Source organism: Poeciliopsis prolifica, unplaced genomic scaffold (genome assembly GCF_027474105.1).
Source record: "Poeciliopsis prolifica strain line A6 unplaced genomic scaffold, Auburn_PproV2 SCAFFOLD021, whole genome shotgun sequence".
In the NCBI taxonomy this organism is placed as follows: Eukaryota; Metazoa; Chordata; class Actinopteri; order Cyprinodontiformes; family Poeciliidae; genus Poeciliopsis; species Poeciliopsis prolifica.
In genome coordinates, this window is record NW_026562396.1 from 7,207,003 (window position 1) to 7,229,831 (window position 22,829).

Consider the following 22,829-nt stretch of genomic DNA (forward strand, 5'->3'; position numbering starts at 1 on the left):
CAATCGCGCAGACTATTATAATCCGGATGGGACGGATTGCGTATGAACATGAAAGGGCAGAACGGGCTCAAAAACACACATCCAGCGCTGCGGCGAGGCGCAGCACAACACAGACGTGCAAACTAATTGTGGTTGTCTCATCTTTTAATGGCATTCTCTAGCCTAACCAGATTGAAGTTGACTCTCTCTTCACTGAGACTGGATAGGGAGGGCGGGAAAGGTCAGTAAACGTAGAGAAGTGGGTAAGTCATTTTTCTTCCCTGTCATAATCAATGTGGCGCACCAGAAAGGGTATCATAACAGAGCAGAGCAGCTTGTGGTATTGCAGTTTTTCCCCGAGTCAGTGTCAGTGTGTGTCTGAGCGCCAGCATGGCTCTGTTCTCTTAGATATTCTATTACCTCCTTGGACATCTTTATATAATGACTGTGTAAAGGAAGCTGCGCGTGCCTCCGCTGGCCCTAACCGAAGTCACTCATCCATCACTCTTAAGCTCTTTTTACATTCAGACAAGCATGTGATTTAATCAAACCTTCTCTTGGGATCATGCAGAATCGACATGGGACAGATTCCCCCCTTTTCTCCCCCGTGTGAGAAAAACAGCTCATATCGAAGGCTGTGTTTCCCCCCGCCCCGCTCCCCGCACCCTGCTGGGGGCTTTTAACAATGGGGCACACATGTTTCACAGAGGTTAACCTTTTGGTAAATAAGCTTTGCTTCGGGCCAAATGCTACCGTTGATCAGCTGCGTGTGGATCTGACTCAAATGGAATAACTAATATTGGTCGTCTGTGTCATTTCCGACCGAAACACTGGCTAAAAAAATTTTTTTAGGAAAGCAACACATGATTATGTCTTTGTTTGCAAAGAGCTGGTTTTGAAAAGTATATAATTATGCAGACATGCTGCTCAATTGCAGGATTCTTAAAGCTTTGTGTGCAAGAAATGATTGGCCGAACCTCAAATCAGTGTACAAGGCCTTGTAAAGCATTCAGACTCATTGAACATTTTCCATGTTCTTTCCAACTTTCTTATTGTGTTGAGACTTATTTACAAATTACAATCTGAAATTCATATCTAGGCCTGTCACTGTGAGCAATAAATCAATAATATTTGTGTGATAGATTCAAATTTAGCTCAATAATTTTCATTTGCATGTTTTATTGTTTTTCTTTTCTCTCTCATTCTGCCATAAACTGGATGATAAAAGTCTCCACTCTGGTGTTTTGGTCTAAATTAGCCATTTTTTAATGAACGGTTTATATATTCTTTATATTTGTTGTTTTGTTTATTTTGGACATTTAAAACATCTTCCAGTTCCAGTGTAAAATCTTCATTAGAATTTAAAGTTTAATGACATTTGAGAATATATTCTTGCACTGATATACCATTATAATACTCGGAAATGATGTCAAAGCAACAATATTATCGTTTATCGCTATGACTTCTGGGACAATTTATCGTCTAACACAGTTTGTTACCGTGACAGGCCTCTCCGTGTCTGTACTTCACAGAACCATATGGTGCTGCAATTACAACTCAAAGTCTTTGGGGGTGTCTCTCTTCCAGCTTTTCCATGTGCAGAGTGACATTTCTGCCTAATTTTCCCTGCGACGTAGTTCAAACTCAGTTAGATTTGAAGGAGAGCGTCTGTGAACAATGATTCTCAAGTCTTGTTCCAAACGATCAATTTGATGCAGGCTTGAATTTTGAAGAGGCCGATCAATTACTTGGATTTATTGAAACTGCAGATCAGCAGCCTTCAACTTTAAGAGCCATTTCTGCCTTGTCTTACCAAATACATTATGTTCAGCACTGTTTGGTCTACTTACCATTTGTTCTATGACCAAATCAAGAAAGAGCAGCTACATTTCTATTTTTAGATCTTAGGTTTTTTTTTTTTACAAAAGGAGAAGAAATGCATCGTCTTGAGCTCTAAATTTATGATAAATAAACAAAAAATAGTTTGTGATGTAAGACAATGTTAAAAGACCACGAGTTTAGACCCCTGATGTAGTGCGTTTAGAAATGCATCATTCTACTGGAACTTGAATCTCAAACCTTTTCAACCTCTAACAAATTTTATTTCATGATCACCTTGTATTCACTTCATTTCATATTCCCATTAACTCTGAGCTGCTCTCGTGAAGAAAAGCAGTCCCACGTCATGATGAGACCCCCGCCATGTTTAACTGTTGAGACGATGTGTTCAGGGCACGCTGTCTCTCCAACCATATTTGGTATTTTCTAGGGTTAAACTTTAACTCTAGAAGGCACCAATTTAGGAAGGTATATTTATTAACTCGTGCTGCCCAGCGTCAATATTTAATCAAATGAAAATCATACGCAGAACGAAGGATGACATTAAGACTCTTCTGGCTTCGGCTAGCTGCTGGTTTCCTTCCTTCTGACTGTCCGTTTGTTTATGCATTTCGTCCGTCTTTCCCACTCGAGCAGTAGCTGCCTTCTTTCTCGCCGCCGCATGTTGAAAATGCAGCCAGCTGGGGTTTGAAGTTGTTTCACTCTGTGTAGGACGGAGGCAGCTCTCAGTCACTTCTCTCTGGCTGCCCTCATATTCACCCTGACCTTAAGGTGCCTCTAAATGAGCGTCACTCTCCTGTCAAAGCGTCGTCCCCTGAGGTGCTTCTGCCACTGCCTCACCGACTAAGATGGTCGGTGGAGCGGAAAAGGCTTCATGCATCTGCTGTAATTTTACACTGCAATTCCGAGTTTGTGAAGCTGTGTGTGTGCGGGGCATTGTTGCATTTATTTTTCCTCTACAAAATATTTTTTTTCTTCCTTTTTGCACTAAAGTTGCAAACATTATATTGGCGATACTTTTTTTCCAGAGAACTGCACAGCTCCACGTTAGAATCCATGAACCTGCAATATTAACACTGCGAGGTAACAATTTTATACGGAGCACACAGTGGAAGACGCTTTAAATACATACATGCACAGGCTGTTTGAATCCCGAAATGCAACACTTTGTGCTGCCGCTCTCATAACAAGATTTCTTTTATTAATTTCCCAAGAGGACGCCGGTCTCGGCAGTCGGAGTTCGAGGAAAATTGCGCTAAAATGCGTCAATGTTAAAACTCATACATTTAGTTGCTCTGGTATTTAGTTTTGCTCTGTAAGGAGTTTATTCTGAAGCCACAGAGAATGCAGATCCATGTCTTGAACACATGTAGGCAGATATTTTTAGCCCGTATCCACATGCATGTCCTGTGACAGCCATCACTACTTGGGTTACCCCCCCTTACTGTGTTGACAGTGGGTTTTCTGAAAGCCAGCAGCTAAAGTCTAATGTGATTAGAGTCTTTGTGAAAGTGCTGGATAGGAGGTTAAAGGCTGGACGTGACTCAGCGCGCACGTGTGTGTGTGTGTGTGTGTGTGTGTGTGTATGATGTGCTGGGGAAGCATTGTGTGGCGGCATCATCATTGTATAGCTCTTTTTATCACAGCTTGTCCTTAGAGCTGCGAAGGATCCGCTCGCTGTTGACTTGCAATGAAATGATGCCGTGGTGCACCCGGCTTTGTGCTGCGGCTCCCGCTGATAATGGAACCTCTGTCTCCCCACAGCCGAAGAGGCCAAGGAGCTGGAAGAAGAGGAATCAAAGACAGGTCAGTCCATCCCTACCTGGTCAAGTCTTATTTTCTCACGCGGCTCTGCAGCTGAAGGGCGCCTGATAAAGTTCTACGACTTTCGTTCACTTATTCACGCACCTACATTTACGCAACCTGCACTTTGCGTGGTGTGAGATGGGACAAACAGAAACAAAGAAAAACATTTAAGATTTGTATTTATTGTTAGCCACTTTGCTTGACTTCTTTCCATCATAAGAACCAGTGAAGCACTTATCTTCTGGTTCTGGTTCAGACTGAGTTCCTTTAAATCAAGCCTAAAAACCTTTTTGAACCATAATTAATGGAACAACGACCAACATGTATGATGGATCGGTGACTGTATTATGTTTTTATCACGTCTTGTTTGTGTTTTTATGATGTAAAGCACTTTGAACAGATTGATGTTGAAATGTACATTACAAACAAGCTTGATTAATTGATTATCCAGATTATATGGTTGATTTAGTAAAAAAAAAAAAAAAAAGATTCAGAGGATAAAAATAGAACCAGGTAAGTGATTCAATCTACTGTTTCCAGCCCTGTCATCTGGAAAAGCTGAGCTAATCTCTGCTTGGAAAAGCAAATTAATAGACGCAGAAAAACATCCCATGTAATATGTGAAATCATGCGAGTAGAGAAGGAAAAAAAACAGACTATTGACTCTGTCAATTTGTACATGTGAATTCAATTTAATATTTCCAAGAAACTAGCTAATTAACAATAAAGAGTCAGAGAGAATGAAAGTCTGCCTTTTCTGTGTAGTTAATGGCAATAACTCTAATAAACGTTTGAGATCCAGACCACAAATCTAAGATTTTGTCATTCTGTCTGCAATGATAGAGACATGTTTTAGTTATTTTAGTCTTTATTATGACTGACTGACCTGGTTGAACATACAGAGATGGTTCCTGCATCGCTTCTTACTTTAATACTCAGTATATGAAGCGCTGGAGGAGAACTTTTATGGACAGTTCAATAATCTGTTGCTTGGTTAAATAAATTAACAGCTTTGTGAAAGAAATGATTAGAAATTAAATATTACTTTGGGAAAGTTAGGTAAGTTTCAGAGATAAGGAAGTGCTAATTGTCCTGTTGAGGTCTTAAGTATTGTAGAAATGTGCGAAAGTCACCATGGAAACAGGGACACACAAAACTATTCAGACTCACGCCTCCTTTGATTAAGCACTTGGTTTGCAAAAACTCTGGGGTGAACTGACGGCACCACCACACAGCTGGGCTTCTTCCATACTGATAATCAGAGCACAATTGCACCCAAATAAATGACAAATAGTTTATTTTATTTTTGAAAAGGCTACACAAACACTCAATAAACCCCCAATCGCAAACCAAAGATGAGTTTTCTGTTTTCAAGAAAGGTAAGGCCAGGTAAGCTGACTAGTAGTTCGATTAGGTAGATCTGCCATGCAAACAAAAAGCTGTGACCGTTTAAATAGATTAGATTAAACACCAAAATGCCCAAACATTAAGGCTGGACATGCATTTTGTGACAACTGTCATATAATACAGTAAATAATTGGAGAAAAGTACTTCCAGAACCAAATGAGAAAACGCAACACAAATGAATATGTTATGGGGAGAAAAAGGAAAATCAACAATGTGATTCAAGGAGACAGGCTGCAGTAAAAGGTAATCAGTTTTACCCACCATTGATGCTCAGTTCAAACAGAATCCATCTGTCCTTTTGGAGGAATCTGTCGATAGAAAAGCCAAATCAGACGGGGAAAAGCCAAACCACTGACCAGAAAGCCCAACCAGGGGCTGAGGAGCTCAACCAGGGATTTATCTGCAAATTAGCCAGAGGCTAGAAGGCTTATGTATTTTAACACTGACTGTGTGCTGCCCCTGACCACATAAACATGGCTGGAAGAATAACCCATAATTGTGTTGCCTTAAGATAGCTGCCTTTGTTCTAGTGTTCTTTTGAAGCTGAGTGAATAAAAAAACAAAACAAAACAAAAAAACATTTCCACTTGCATACAGCTTACTTGACCCGGACATTTCCTCCAGCAGTAGCATCTCCGGAGAAAAGCAGAGACTGAGAACCGAGTTCATTCTTTCCGAAAAACAGCTAGCAAAATCCCAACTCGATGAACTTTTTAACAACACATCTGTCTTTAAAGTAAAAACTGAAGTTCATGACAATTTTGACTTCATTCTCATGATATCGTTTGCACCTCTTGGTATCTATTAGCAACTCTTTTTTTGAGGTTTTTGAAAGTCCTGCTAACTTGCTACTGATCAATATCGACACAAATATTTTCACAAATATTTACCTTATTTTTACCCCATTATGGTTAATTGTGACAACTTCTACACCAGGTCTTCCACATTATTGGATTTTTCTTCAAAATCAATTTTATGATGCAGATTTCACAGAGATGCAGAAGCTTATTCAAATGAAAATAAAAAGGCAGCAGGAAAATGAAGATTAACTTTTAGTTGTCTTCATCTGGTAGTGATTTTGTGTTAGCCCTCCAATAGTTTTGGCATATGATTATTTGGGTTTGTTTTGATTGAGAAGAGCTTTAATATGTCCAATGTGAGACATACAATATTCAGGGAGGAAACGTCCAGCCTCTAAAACATTTTCCCAGTTCTCTCATTAGAGCTGTGCAAAGTAACAAAGACGTCCAGTAAAATTTTAATATGGGATTAGTGGAGAATTTTGATTTCAACATTGCCACAAAAAACAAATCTTAACCAGCCGCCTGACAATTTCACAGAAAGGAGAAAAGTTTACTGTACTTCACTAACCCAATAATCCCATCTTCTTTCACTCTTTCTGACTCCACATCCCAGAATCTGACTCCCTTTTTCTTTTTTCTCCCTTGTGGCATTTTGCCTCTGCCAGCAGTTTACCTTGTAGCCAAAGGAAGAAGAACATCTAATTTAAACTCTCATCATGAAAACAGAATCCTCCTTTCAAATCTCTGATTTGCTGAGTATTTACATTTGGCCTCTTAGGAGTGCTGCTGAACCGAGACAGGAAACTGCTATGTGTGCTTCTTTTTGCATGATTAGGGTGATTGTGATATTTTGCTTGGCAGAAATATGACCTTATGAGTCCCGAATTAATTTTTCCATTAGCACTGAGGGCGAGCCTCTTCTGCATTACTAGCTTCGGTGACTAACCCTCCCGGTCTTGGAGCAGAACTCCCTCACGTATTCATGTCATTAGAGTTATTCACTTGACGTTTTTTTTTTTTTTAAATTCTGATTGAATTATTTAGCCTTTCGGTGAACGCCAAAGTTAATACCATGTGATTTTAATAAGCCGAGAGGTGAAGGAGAGTCTGTGAGTGAAGGGGGACAATGGCTTTTATTCTCCGCTCCCTCTCTCATGAATGTTTCAGAGGGGAAATCTGTGCAGCCAGGAGCAGGGTCAGCCATCCCACAACTAGTAAGACTTAATATAGTTCAGCTGCAGCCGAAGGCGTCCGCACGCCGCTGACGCGACGCAACGTCGTCGCCGCGCACGCACCTGCTGGAACCAGGTGGACACTGTGGGCGGCGAGCTTGTGAAGTCAAGCTAATGGCTCTGTCTTCTGAGATCACTGTCTAAGCGATTCAGACAGGCAGCTTTGTTTCGCCATCTGGCTTCAATTGCGCTGACAAAGCCAGAGGTTCCTGCGCGAGACAAAGGAGCTAAAATGAGCCTCACTTTAATAAACCCTGGATGATGGGGAGCCACGTTTGTGTGTTATCTTAATGAGCTGTCCAAAGGAGAGTGCGCTTTCCCCTTTCAAAGCCGGCCTGATTGGAACAATAACCAGTGATAACTAGGGACCTGTGCTCATCCATTTGCCACGGGATGAGATCCCTTTGTTGCATTTACAGCAGAGGCAAATAATGTTTACCAAACACCGTAGCTCACATTCCCATCTATATTTTCAGGCACAGCACTTTTCAATCCCACAACCGCACGGTCGATTGTAGGAAGGGCGCTCAAGATGTGCGGCCAGAAAGAGACTCCTCTTGCTAATTTTCATGCAGATGAAAAGTCATGCACCAAACGCCTCTTGTTTCCAACACTCCCCCCACCCGCAACTTCATCCAGACATGCACCCAATAACCTGAGCGCGTCACGTTGTTTAGGAAACGGCTGCAGTCGTTGCAAGCGAGGCTCTTATCAGAATCTGAATTCAGTTTGTGTGCACTTCCCCGTGGAAGGGAGCGCGAGTGACCCAGTTCTTTCAGACACAGAATCATTGGTAAAAGAGCAATTTAACATGCCCTCTAAAAAGGAGAGCAGAGCGGTAAAACCAGTTTTAATAACCCATCTTAACCGAGGCAATACCCTGAGTAGGTGGAAGGTTAAGGAATATCAAGCCTCACACAGCTTATGGCATTAGCAGCTCCGGCCGGCGCTCGTTTCTGACTCCTTAATGCTAAGGCCACCTCTGGAAGGCAGACAGCACAGGCTCAAATCGCACTGAAGCCCGAGGACCGGCAAGCAATCAGGACGAATGTTGTAGATTTTTAGATTAAAAAAAGAACAGGAAAATAAAAAAAACAACAACTGAGGGGATGAACAGCTGTGACCAAGTTACATCTTGGCTCATTTGTTTCACCTGTTTGATGTATTCTTTCAGAGTTGGAAATAAAAGTACCGCATAAAGATACACCTGAATAATGTATGGCTTAACCGTTGAAACAAGAGGCGTAAAGTACAACTTAACAACCCTTTAACTCCCTTAAAAACCCTAAACAGAAAAAATATATATATATTTTTTTATGTTGTCTCTGTTCAGGCTGTAAACGTACCAATTAAAAGTATAAAGCCACAGTTGAGTTTGAGAAGTCCCTGGGAAGTGTCCCAGGTAGCTCAGCTCAACGTTCTTTTCCCTTTTCATTGACACTGCACACCGAACAAGCGGGCTCTCCCACTGGTCGCACATTACCGACTAAAGATATGTAAATAGAACATTTGTGTTCCCTTCATTATTAGATGTGGGTCACTGGATATCTTCAAGAATGCTAATTAACAGAGCTCCCTGAACACCACTGCTTAGCGGTTTGCACATATAATAAGCTCACCGTTCACATTCCTGGCTGGCTCAGCACCGCACCGAGAGGAGCAGGTTTTATTTGTGTGCGAGCCTGCTGATCTTCCTTGCGCCATCGATTGGATAATAACAAGCATAGCAACTTATATTTACATGCTTCAGACGATTTTTAATCTACACCGCATGAGCTGATTGCATACTAATAGACTCTCCCCACGCGTGACGTTTCTTGATGTTTTCGTCGCGTTTGATCGAGCCGGTTGTTGGAGAAACGCTTCTCCTCTCTTGGACTCAGACTCTCACGAGGCATCTGCCGCGCACTGAGCTACTCCTGCGCCCGTCGCAGGGGTTATCTTCTGGTCCACGAGGAAAAGGCCAACGGACCAGCTTGAGACGAGACGGGGGGACGGGAGGGGAGAGCAGCCTCTAAATCATTTGGAATAATGAGCATTGTCACAGTTAATAAAAGCAGTCGATGGCAGCTTGTTGGCGTATTAGACGAAACCATCGGCGAGTGCTTTTGAGGGAAGGCTTGGATATTTGTGGAGTTAAAGGCAATCCATTTTCTGGGATGAGTCCCCCCTCCTCCCTCCTTCACCCTGTACTAGCTCCATTTTCATCTTCTTGCCAAACAACACCCACTACCACAGCCATCGCCCTCCCCCAGCCCGCTCCCTGTCATGTAATCTGTGCTCCTCTGACAACCCAGCCAAGGCCCGGTGGGAGTGTGCCTATCCATCTCACTACCCCAATCTACCTCTCCTGTTTGGTTCCACATGAGCACTCAGCTGCTGTGACTAATTAAATAAAACGTCGTGCCCTCTGCTTCCTGTTAGCCACGGCGATGTTGGTGAGCAGCGGCGGAGAGGGAGGGCTCGTGAAACAGAATTAGGTCCACATCAGTGTGCACGAAGGATGCCCTTTGTTGCGTCTTTCGTTTTCAATGTAAATATTTGCAGTTTATGTGCTGATTTGATGTTTTGAAACCATGTCATAATGTGTGTTTTGTTTTGTTTTCTTGCTTTCTCCAGTGATGACGCCTCTGAAGAGCTAAGAACGACAGAGCGAAGGTGCGTGTCGTTTTTCAGTCTCTTCCTTCAAATATATTCACGTGTGTGTGTGTTGCTCTGGTGACAGTTCTTTTTTTCCCCCCGTCCTTTGTTGTCATCACCGTCTTGTACATTCTTTGAAGGACACAGTGTCTCTCACACACACGCACACACACACTGGAGGTTATTGGTAAGTGCTGCTGTAATGAAGATAGGCTGCATTAATTTGGGAGAGAGTATGGAATATTAGAAGTCTTGACATTATCGTTTCAGAAATCAGAAGGTCACCGTCTGATATGAAATATCTGCTTAATTTGATCTGTTAGGCGTTTCCTAGTCCTCTCAAAGCCAGGGTCATGGTCTTATTAACGGTAAATAGGTTGGGTTTGAGTCGCATAGGCTGTCTGTCTCTCTAAAACATTTCGAAAAATTTGGAAAGTTGCTCATTTGTAAGGATTTCCTGGTAAACTTGAGATTATCATGTGAATATAAGCAGTGGTTTCATTGTTATTGTTTTTACTTAAAAGATGTACGTTTCTGAATCACTTTATCTAATTTCTTCCCTTAAAACAAATACAATAACCCTCCATTATTATTTACACTGCTGCTTAAACACTCATAATTGTGAGTTATCTTAGAAAAGAGAGAGATGGGTTTTGCTCCTTTTAGATGGCTTTTGTGATTTGAAATCCTGATAGAAAAATGACATTTCTGTTTCTGGGCACCACTGATGAAAAAGTATCAGTTCCTCTCACTTTCTTTTTTGCTCAGCCCTGAGAAAAGCACCTTAAAGCCTGACCTGTCTACAAGCCTGCAATTGACACATTTAATGCTGCCTTTCTTGGTTCCTTCAGAGTGCAGCACACTATCTGCTCTATTGACTACTTTCTGACCGTTTCAACACATGCCAATAAATCTGTCAGTTCGAGAAATGCATGGCCCCCAATACATCATACGAATGATTAACAGTTTTGCTTTTTTTTTTTTGCAACCTTTACCTCTTCAGTGTTGTTGGGATTTGTTTGTTGCAAACAACGGAAAATGGGATCGTGATCTGTGCGTTTTTATTTTCTCATGAAACCAAAACGTCAGTGTTTTGATTCCTACGCCACTTAATCGCCTGTCTTTTTTTTTTTTTTTTTCTCTACATGACACAAACTTCACAGCTGCGTTTCCTTACCTTGTCCTGACAGTCCCTTTTCGCAGGCTTCTGATGGACAGTTCACTGGGACGTCCATGACCCCAGTCCTATCCTCCTGCAGAATGTCGGTCTGTTTTTGAGGTTTCTCTTGGAGAGAAGTTGCCTCTTAAATGCCCTTCTGGGTGCCATGAAAGCAAACTTTCATGCTGCCATTGCAGTGCAACCATTAACCCTCCGGGCTCCCTGAAGCTTTCGTCAAGAGTGAAACATTTCTCCATGTTGTTCTTTATGATTTGATAAACGGTGGATTTAGCTGCAGGTTTAAAATAACCAACTTATTGACTGTGATGCATTTTTTGATTCAAAGCTGTGATGACAGCATGTGTTTCATTACAAGTAACCAGTATCAAAAAAGAAGAACGCTTTAAAGCAATTTGACCTTTTAAAGAAGCAAAAAAAAAAAAAAGAAATTGCTGACCAACTTTGTTTCTTGTCTCCTAACAACAAACCTTCATCACTGCCGCCTCTTCATCCCTCGTCTTCGTCAGCAGATTGGAAACACATTCTAAGAAAAGTCCAAGCTAGTGAAAAAAATCTTCAATTTTGTTTTGTATTTTAATGTTTATGCCGCTTTGACAAAAACCTTGTAAATAAAGCTATGTGGGTCAGTGTGGTGGCATGAGGTTTGCAGCTACTAAAGTTTGCATATTATACATGACATTACTTTGCATTTCGGACCTGTATTTACTGTTCAGACTAAGTCCATTCAAGTTCTTTATTGTTACAGCATTTCTGTTCATCCACTGCTGCAGAATTGGTGGAGATGCATTGAGAAGAAAAACTTAACGACAGTTTCGTCAGTTCAAAAGTGGTACATTTAACTCTCTGCTCTTCCTCAGAGACACGTTTTGCAAGGTCACTTGTGCTTATATTGTGTAGTATTCACCGCGCCTCTTGATTCTTACTTTAATAACCAGCAGTTTTGACGTCAGTTGAGTGAATGTTTTTTATGACGAGTCGGGACAGTTACAGCTTGTTTTTATGACACCCTGATTGGTCATTGCCGTAAAGCTGCAGCTTACACAGTGAGTGCAACAAGATGAAAGGTGTGGAAAGTAATTTCCTGTTACCAGCCAAAATAAAGTCTGACCAGCAGGAGTCAAAGAGAGGACATTTGTCATTACTGGAGTACCCACTGACCTTCACCAAGATTATTACGCCGCGCTAATATCCTGCTAGCCCCCCGGACCTCCTTGCTGCTGAATCACCCCGGATCAATTATTCTAATATTTCTGTGGCAGTTTTGCTATTGATTTATGCATTTATGCAGAGCGCAGCATATCTTCTTTAATAAAGTAAGGCTCTGCATTTAATTAAGTCCTTTCAGAGTCAGGAAGCACTTTGGTTATAAAAACCTCTTCCTTATCGACACATGTTTACATGTGACTGATGTTTAGGAATATGAAAAAATGTGTTATTACATTCAGCACACTCAGACATACATTAAAGTGGTCACTTGATATTTTACGCGCAGTGCTGTCAACATTAGTGGCCTGTCCACGTTGTCTGTTATAAGTATAACTCACTAATAATATTAGATTTTTATTTAATATTAACCATTGGTAAAAATGCTGTGGCGTCACATTAGATACATCAAAACAAATATGCTAACAAGATCTAGCTTAGTTAGAGCAGCAGCGTTTATGCCTAAAATGACAGATTGTACAAAGTTGCATCTCTTTTTTTAATCTCTAAGCTTATATTGTTTTCCCTTCCTAAAACTTTCAACTCTTCTGAAACAGCTTTTCACACAGTGTAGTGATGTGTGCATTAATTTTTGACCACTCTAACTTAAGTCTATTTACAAGGTGATGTTGGACAAGAAGGACCGAGTCGCGGTCTCTGGTCTAAGTCATCCCAAAACCGTTCAGGACTGAAGACATGCGCATCGCAACAATGAAGCGGTCAAGCCATCCCAACATATAACGTAGTTTGCACCAACAGGCTCACCTGTTAAAACTTCTTAAATGCCAGATAAACATTCTTCAACAATAAATTCATCATCTGAAGTGAATATATATCCTGCAGGTGACGTTGTGCAGAGAAACCTCACTGCTATATTTTTATGAAGTGGATGGAAATCTCTGCGACGGATGGACGACCTGTCCAGGGTGTATCCAGTGAAATGTCTCCCCTGAGATAGGCACCTGCACCCCTGCCGACCCTCACTGGGGACGAGGGTGTAAGAACAAGTATGGCTGGAAATCCCTAGGTTCATAGTTTCTCTTTAATCTAATTATATATTAAGGGAATATGGAGTCGTATTGAGGCTTGGCATGGCCAGAGATCGCTGCAAATGAGTGGAGAAGAAATATTGAAAATGTCGGCATAAAGGGAATAAAGAAACCTCAGTGAAATAAGGAGCAGCATGGGTGCTCAGGTTGTCTACTTGAAGAGTTTCGGTGAATTCTAATGAGGGTGCTGATTGCATTAGAAAATGTCCCCTATAGGTACAATTAGTGCTACATAACGACCCCCTAGAAGGTTCTTTGGCAAATATGGGAAATATCGATTCATTTTGCTCTTATATATTCACTTAATCGCTGGCCTGTCATGTTGCGAATACATCTCATTGTTATACTTTTTTCCCCCACTGTCACAGCTCAGGCTTTGCTCTGTCACAGTTTTCTCAGTGCATTGTGCATCGCTGCGCTATTCTCCAGGGACAAGAGAGATACAAAAATGGGAGAATGCAAGGAAACCTAACCTAAGTGTATTTTGAGAAGCTGCAGCTGCCAGATGTACAGTAATCAATGAGACGGGAGGTTTTTTACTGCTACAATAACAGTGAAAGGCGCTGAAAGCCCCGTTCAGACCAGACTTTTGTTTCATTGTCTTTGCGCTGACAGAGTGAGGGTTGGGGGTGAAGTTAACCTGTAGGTCGCAGGAGATTTTGATGGACATAATCACATAGGTTGATGATGTGTAGAACAGGGGTGTCAATGTTAGTCCTCTAAGCAGTGCATGTCCTGAAACTTTTGTTTGTGTTGGAAGTCCAGCACATCTGAATCAAATTTCTGAATTACCTCCTCATTCACCCAAATTCTACAGAATCCTGGTATATATATATATATATATATATATATATATATATATATATATATATATATATATATATATATATATAGCTGACTGGATAGCTCAATACATAAGGCATCAGTATATCACCCGAGAGGGCAGGGTTCGAATCCAGTCTGGGTCCTTAGGCAAGACCCTTCAAGCTACTGCCTACCTCATACCATGAGAGATACTAAGTTGCATAACATGCCGGCTCAGACGTCGCCCGGCCAAACAAGGTCTGCGTCAGGTGTTGGGGAACCAGAGCACCTTGATGACAAATGGGCTACTGGAACAAGACGGAAATGGGCGAGAGATGAAAATGTGGATCTGTTGGAATGCTACTACTCAAGTAACCCTAGTGAGAGAGGTTACATGCAAAGACTGGGGAAGGAATGGTTACTTCGACATCCCCAGTCAACACTAAGCGCTAAACAACTAGTAGCTCAGTGTTCCAACATCCGCAAACGGCAACTGCTATCACAACTTGAGATTGACGAGATACAACACAAATGCTACGGCAAAAGGGAGGAACCCGGATGTCAGGACTGTGGGGACTTAACTACAAGTCCCCACCCAGTGAGGGGATACACGGCCCCAATGAGCGAAACAGAGCTGAACGAGACAGCTGCTGACCTGAGAGAGAGAATCATGACCCGAATGACAACCAGGCCTCCCCGGCGCCAATTACAACGGCTGAGTGAAGTACCATCTGAAAGTCTCATTGAGAATGTGAATGCAGCATTGAGAACGATCCCTACCAACACCATAACAGAAACCAATGAGCTGATCTACAACTCAGCATCAGTGATCCTTGAGATACTTGGCTATAAGAGCAACCATGAGACCCAATACCCACCATGGAAAAGACGGTTAGAGGCTAAAATCAAGGTAACAAGGAGGGAAGTGAGCCAACTGTCAGAGCTCCACAAGGGTGCAATGAAAAGACCAGTACCCAGAAAGTACAGGCAGATGCCCATACCTGAAGCACTCGAGACTGCCAAACAGAAGCTCCAAGCCTTGTCCAGCCGCCTAAAGAGATACACAAGGGAGAATGAATCCAGAAGGATTAACCGGCTCTTCTCCACTCAACCAGCTAAGGTGTACTCTCAATGGCAGGGTAACAATAACAACAGAGCAGACCCACCAAGGCTGGAGACGGAACAATACTGGAAAGGCATATGGGAAAGGGAGGCGTCCCACAACAGCAATGCACAGTGGCTGATCTCTCTACGAGAGGACCACAGCAACCTCCCTGAGCAAGCCCCGGTAACCATCACTGTGACAGATGTCCAAGAAAGAGTCTCAGGTATGAAAAACTGGACAGCACCAGGGCCTGACATGATCCATGCCTACTGGCTAAAGAAACTCACTGCTCTCCATGAGCGAATGGCAGCCCAAATGAACCAGCTGCTACAAAGTGGGACTCACCCTGAATGGTTAACTGAAGGGCGGACAATCCTAATCCAGAAGGATCCATCAAAGGGTCCAGTCCCACCCAACTACCGACCAATAACCTGCCTCTCCACAACCTGGAAGCTCATGTCAGGCATCATAGCGGCCAAGATAAGCAAACACATGGATAAACACATGAGCACGGCACAGAAGGGTATCGGTGTAAATACCAGAGGAGCCAAACACCAACTCCTCGTAGACCGCACAGTTGCCCGAGACTGCAAAACCCGACACACCAACCTGTGCATGGCTTGGATTGATTACAAGAAAGCCTATGACTCAATGCCGCATACTTGGATCATTGAATGCTTAGAGATGTATAACATCAACAGGACTCTGAGAGCCTTCATTGCAAACTCGATGAGGCTGTGGAAAACCACCCTTGAAGCCAACTGCAAACCACTTGCACAAGTGTCCATCAAATGTGGCATATACCAAGGAGATGCTCTGTCCCCGCTACTGTTCTGCATAGGCCTGAACCCCCTCAGCCAAGTTATCAACAAGACTGGCTACGGATACAGACTCAAAAATGGGGCCAATATCAGTCACCTACTCTACATGGATGACATCAAGCTGTACGCCAAGTGTGAGCGAGACATCGACTCACTGATCCACACCACCAGGATCTACAGCACTGACATTGGGATGTCATTCGGACTAGAGAAATGTGGTCGGCTGGTCACAAAGAGGGGGAAGGTCATCCACACAGAAGGGGTCTCACTCCCAGAAGGAACAATAGCAGACATAGAGGACAGTTACAAGTACCTAGGTATACCACAAGCAAATGGCAACCTCGATGAGGTCACAAGGAAAGGAGCCACAGCTAAATACCTCCAACGAATAAGGCAAGTCCTGAGAAGCCAGCTCAATGGCAAGAACAAAATCTGTGCGATAAACAGCTATGCCTTGCCAGTAATCAGATACCCTGCTGGAATAATTAGCTGGCCAAAGGAGGAGATAAAAGCCACAGATATTAAGACCAGAAAGCTACTAACAATGCATGGAGGGTTCCATCCCAAATCCAGCACCCTGAGACTGTACACGAGCCGCAAGGAAGGAGGCAGAGGACTAGTGAGTGTGAGAACCACTGTCCAGGACGAAACAACTAAGATCCATAAATACATCAGGGACAAAGCCTCAACAGACAATGTGCTCAGTGAATGTCTCAGACAACAGGGAACGGAGGTTGAGGTGCCAGAGATACCATCATGGGAGGACAAACCCCTACATGGGATGTACCACCAGCAAATAACCCAAGTGGCTGATATCAGTAAATCCTACCAATGGCTGGAAAAAGCTGGACTCAAGGACAGCACAGAGGCCCTCATCCTGGCAGCCCAGGAACAGGCCCTAAACACCAGAGCAATAGAGGCCCAGATCTACCACACCAGACAAGACCCAAGGTGTAGGTTGTGCAAGGAGGCCCCTGAGACAGTCCAGCACATCACAGCAGGGTGCAAGATACTGGCAGGGAAAGCGTACATGGAGCGACATAACCAAGTGGCAGGCATAGTGTACAGAAACATCTGTGCAGAATATGGACTGGAAACCCAAGATCAAAGTGGGAAACACCCCCAAAGGTGGTGGAGAACGCCAGAGCTAAGATCCTGTGGGACTTCCAGATCCAGACAGACAAAATGGTAATGGCGAACCAACCAGACATTGTCGTAGTGGATAAACATCAGAGGAAAGCCGTTGTGGTAGATGTAGCAATACCAAGTGATTGCAACATCAGGAAAAAGGAGCACGAGAAACTAGAGAAATACCAGGGCCTCAGGGAGGAACTGGAGAGGGCCTGGAAGGTGAAGACCACAGTGGTGCCTGTGGTCATCGGTGCCCTCGGGGCAGTAACCCCCAAACTGGAGCAGTGGCTACAACAGATCCCAGGAACAACATCAGACATCTCAGTCCAGAAATGTGCAGTCCTTGGCACAGCCAAGATACTGCGCAGAACCCTCAAGCTCCCAGGCCTCTGGTAGAGGACCCGAGCTCAGAGGATAAGAACCACCCGCGGTGGGTGAGAAGAGAATTTTTTTTTTTTTATATATATATATATATATATATAAATAAATGACAGTTATTTATATGTTTTTCAAATTCTACTACTTCTCACATAGATCAAATGCTCTTCAATTATTCTAAAGGTAATGAAGAACCAATGTTTTACTCACCATAAACCAATATATTGGAGGATAACAAATTTGTGTTCTTTGTCTTGTTTTTCCCCAGTCAAAAACTTATTGAAGAGTTCACATCCTGTGAGATTACACAAGGACAGGCTTTCAGTGGAGCCAATAACCAAACGCAGTAGCTCATATTTTATAAAAAAAAACTGCAATGGACAGTTGTGCTGTGTAGTAATTTCTGGTGCTGTTGAAAACCTTGGCAAGCATCTACATCAAATAGTCCAGTCAAAAAAATAAAATATAAAACGTGTCATGTCTGATCTACTTGTCTTGCCTTTTGTAGTATTTTCTTAAGGGGATGAAACTTGGTAATACGGGAGCTTTGATGGGAGTTGCACAGTGACTGGATCCCTGATCAATGACAGCTAATGAACGCAGCGAGAGTTCTGCTCCGCTTGCCTCTCGACAGAGAGCCGACTTCTCTAGAGAGGTCCTGTTTTTTTACAGAACGGCACAGGAGCCTTCACTGAAACCAGCTGCCTGTAGGCTCAATTAACCACTATAGATTAGTCATGTTGCAGATGAGAGGGGAGATACAAAATTAGCGGTGTGTTGATGCTGAAATACATGAGTGTAGAAAAAGAAGTTCTGGAAAGTGGACATGAGACTGGACTGCAAGCGGCAGCAGCATATAAATGATTAAAAAACCCTGCAAACTCAAAATAGGGACTATCCCTAGCAGAATAAAGGATTCCTAGATTTATGTAGCATTTTGACCTTTGCTTGTTTTACCCTCTATATTTCAAATTCAAGGTAACTTATGGAAGAATGGCATAGTACCACGTTTGTCCCAGTGTTTTGGATTGGGAACAGGAGAGTGTGTTCTGAACCATCGAGGCATCACACTTCCCCACCTTGCAGAGAAAGCGTTCTTACTAGGTGTTGGAAAGGCGGCTCTGACTCTTGTTTTCGAGGCTTAGATTCAGGAAGACCTGTGTGATTTTCCTCATGGCCTTGCTGGCCCAGGGTCTTTGAAGACTTGGTGAGGGAGTCATGGACTGGACTTTGTTGGTCCAGTCCAACATTGAAAGTCTTTTGACCGTGTTTCCTTTGAGTGGAGTTGCAAGGCTACAAAATGCAGTTGATCTTTTTAACCCTCCTGCAGACTAAAGAGACCGGGTCCATTGAATCCCACAAGCTCTATACCCTGTGCACTTTTTCAAGTATTTATTTATTTTGTGTGTGTGTGTGTGTGTGGTTTTGGGAACTGACGTTCTGACAGGACACCCTGGGCACTTCCCCGCTGTCCGAATGCGACGTCTGTTGCGTTCCTCCTGAGCGTCGCACTAAGACTGCATGAGGCTTAAGTTCTATGTGACTTCTGTACAGTCAATTGTGTCCACAAATGTTTGTTTTTTACACGAGCGTGAGACGTGGATCATGGCCGAAAGCACAAGATTCCAGATCCTGATCCCGAGTACAATCGGATGAAATGAGGATCCCCTGTATGGATAAATGGAAAACACACAGATAGTAAATGGTTGTATTAAATCTCCAGCGTTAATGACATTATATACTGTTATTATCGTTGTTATATGAAGTTGCGTTGCCTATCATTGCTCTCTCAGGCAGTTTACTCAGTTCCTCTAGATGAAGAGGACATTTTATAAAAAGTTGTGTGTGATTGTTGCTTTGTCAACATAAAAAAGTGAGTTTTCTCTTGGGTGTTAAAAACTTTTCACATCAAGCACGATACGCCTGGCAGACAGGTTCTTAACCGAATGAAGTCTTATTAGTTTGAAGCTAATGTCAGCATATTGTTTACAAAGCTGTGGCCTATCAAAGGGGATTTGTTCCACACAGGAGAATTTAAAGATGGCAAAACAAAAAAAACGAACTAACTGCTGAGCAGCCCCCCCACCGTGATGGGAATATGCAGAACATATTGCCCAGAACTTTCATGGTTAGCTTTCTGAAGTCTGCAAACATCATAGCGTGGTCACAAAACCCAGAGAGAAATTTGAACACATGCAGATGGAGCAAGCTGCAGTGGCCATATTTGCTATGCACCTCAGAGCTTCTTCATTAACTTAAGAGGAAGAAGCATCATTATGAGAAAGAAAAAAAAAAGGCACCATTTCTTTAGAAATCCGGTGCTCAGAGAGGCTGATTATTCGATAATGAATCGAGGCTGAATTTTCGCAACTGAGTATGTAGCAAATTAATCTCTTTTTACACGGCACTTTTCATATAGACAAGTGTAAATAAAGAGTCCTTTGTTGAGGAGGGTTGAGATAGAAAAAGCCTACAGATGATTAAAGCCAGGTAACAAAGAAGACGAGGAACTGAGGAAACTGGCAATGTAATGTAACACTTGCTGAAATTGGTAATTAACAAAATTCAGTAACATTTTAAATATTCAAATCGAAGCGGTCAACAGAACCAAAAGCTACCCTTTGGTCTAGTAAAACCAGTGGTGAAGGTTGGTTCTGATCCATATGAAAGGAACTCAGTGTTTCAGCATCTCCGCCGTTTCCTCTGTTTGTTCCAGATTTGTGGTGCATAGAATCTGATCGATCCTTCTCCGTGTTTGGTTCTGACTCTAGGATTGCAGCGTAGACTCTTAACTATTAGCTCTGAAAGGTTAATAAAACAACAACAACAGATCTTTAATGTATTTTAGAGTTTATGAGGTTTTAATAAATTAAGAACATGCTATCCTAAAAGTTTTCTCATCCTCAATTAGTTAAGAAGAACTAATTTTATCCTAATATCCTAAAGTGACCTGTGCATTCACTTGAACACACTGCATTTAGTTTGTGCAGCCTGCTAACAAGAGCGTAGCGAGGCAGTGGCTGTAATCTAATAACAGAAGTATTTTTAATTGAACAAAAGCTTTTATACGCAGACTTCATGTAAATCACAAAAGGTCCTGTCAGAAACCCCAAACCCTACAAATCGTGCGTTCGTGTCGGGCTGAACTACGCCTCTAGCTGAACGTTAACTCTTTGACTGAACTTCTCAAAGTCACTTGCTCTCGCTCATTTCATCTTAAAAGGTGACACTCACCTTCACGCCGCATCTGGGAGCAAATCCATCACAACACAGGTGGGAGACGTCTGCTGCGCCGTCCTGTGTGACTCTAAATATTCATCCAGATTAACACGCTGACAAAATAAGGCCCATAAGGTAAATGATTGACTTGCCTGAAGAGGTGGACAGCATCCCAATATGTGCGCTGAACAAACAGGGGAGTCTTTCTTCTCTCATCCCGCTATCTTCCTTCAGGTACCGAGTCACCTCGCCTTTGGGGTTTACCACAGGAGTCTCTTCAAATGATCCTCTAGTCTAAAGTGAAAAATCAAGATTAATGCACTTCCACGTCCCACCCAGGCTCAGAGGAGGAGGCGGGAGAGGGGATCTCATAATTAACACCAGGGGGCTGCAGAGTGTTTTTTAGAGACAGGCTGGGCCATACCATGTTGGGGGAAAGAAAAAAAAATAGATCAAGGGGAATGATTTTTTTCTCTCTTTTCTTTTGTGTGTGTGTGATACATGCCGCTGCTTTCGAATAACACTGAGGCAACAGAATGAACTGTCAGACGCCTCACTCTGGCTTAGTGTTATTGGGATAAAGTGGAAAGGCCTGTAGCGGGAGCTGCTGCATTACTCCATCATTCAAGCGGTGATCATTGTTATGTGTTGTGACCTATGTGAATTATCACTGCTCAAGACTCTTCCTTCTGTTTGTTTGTTTTTTTTTCTCCCGCAGAGACCTGCTCCTGCAGAGTCTACATATTTCAACGGTGTTTCCTGTTTCCAGTAACTGCCTGCCACATCCTCTCATGTTCCTGTAAAATATCAACCCAAGGCACAAAACATGGAGGAGTGGCTATATGATAGGCTCCAGTAAACAAAGGGGCATATAGAATCCTTGCCAAAACACAAACTTAGATGTGTTTTGTAGGGATTTTATGACCAACACAAAATTGGGACGGTCATCTAGGTGGGAAAAGGAATGCATACATTTTTTTGCTAATGAAAATGAAAAGGTGTGGCGTGTATCACCCATCACTGCACTTACAGCGGCAAGCCTTTTTGCCCATTCTGCTGTGTAAATTTCTCAAACATATTAAAATTTCATGGAGATATTATCAAGGTTATCATAGTTAACTAACACCGTCTCATCTAACAGGTGAGTCTTGTTTTTTGTTGCATTCTTCCGTAAAAGCAGCATTTGCCAGCTTACAACACGGAGTCGTTTTCTCGACAGGTTCTCCCACCTGAGCTGTGGATCCTTGTAGCTCCTCTCGAGTTACCATGAGAATCTGTCGTTGTAACATGACAAACTGTGAGACGATTTTGTCAAGTCCTCTGTGTCTACTTTCTTAATGCCAAAAAATCCCCAGTCACCCCTGTTCCTGTTATATTTTCCTTCTAATGAGCGAGACTTTCACCGGTCTTTGATCCATAGTTTCTCCGACTTCCAAAACATCCTTTAAAGTTTTTCTTCTTTGGACTTCCATTATATATTTTCTCATTATCAGTCATGTATTCGGCCAATACTCAAACAACGAACCAATTATATCGCTGCAAGCCTGCCCCAAATTTCAGCAGGCATTTTGTTGTGGATTCTTTTAATACATGTATGAGTAATAATGCTGTTTGCAATTCAGTAATGGTATTTTTAAAGGCTTTGTTGAAAGCTTGTCCTACAGTAGATGATCAACTAAAGGTTTATGTGTTTCCTCTCCCCTGTTGCAGGTCATTACTGAATGTTATCCCCCAATTTGTTAAAAATGAAACTCTTAGAAATTGCTCAATAAAGGAACTCTGGGCCCTTAGAAGCACATTATGAAACAATTTGGATTAGCATAACAATTTTCTGCAGTGTTGTACATCATGGAGGTCTGATAAATCACAACATTTTACAGTTGAATATTTATAATTGATTTGTTTATGTCCATTAAAAAAAAAAAAGATAAAAACTACAATTTGATATGAATTTTTTGGTCGGTCCTGATTCCCGCCTGGCATCAGCTCGTAAACCTGCCGTCAGACCCGGCTCCCCGTTTGGATCGTACAAACCCTGCATTTCTGTTTTTTGACTGGAGAAAGAGAGCTGGAGCGGCTGCAGTGTTTCTTGTGCCAGGACCTTATAAAAGCATCATCATCATACAGTTTAGTGTCAGTCTTGAGTGAAGACCACCTTCTAATGTGAGTGACTGCAGCTCCTTTGGGGCTTCGCTGCCTCGACAGTTCATTTGGAGTTCATAGCCACTGACAC

The 22,829-nt window shown here is 42.5% G+C and overlaps 1 protein-coding gene across 2 annotated transcripts in view; it reads left to right on the forward strand.

Annotated features, from left to right (window-relative positions):
• Positions 1-22,829, forward strand: part of cd276 (CD276 molecule) — an 85,283-nt gene that overhangs the window by 57,323 nt on the left and 5,131 nt on the right. For both annotated transcript variants that reach the window (XM_055044904.1, XM_055044905.1), the window contains exons 6-7: positions 3,583-3,624; positions 9,686-9,724. In XM_055044904.1, coding sequence (XP_054900879.1) covers positions 3,583-3,624; positions 9,686-9,708 — 65 coding nt within the window. In that variant the 3' untranslated portion in view covers positions 9,709-9,724. The remainder of the gene's footprint in view (positions 1-3,582; positions 3,625-9,685; positions 9,725-22,829) is intronic.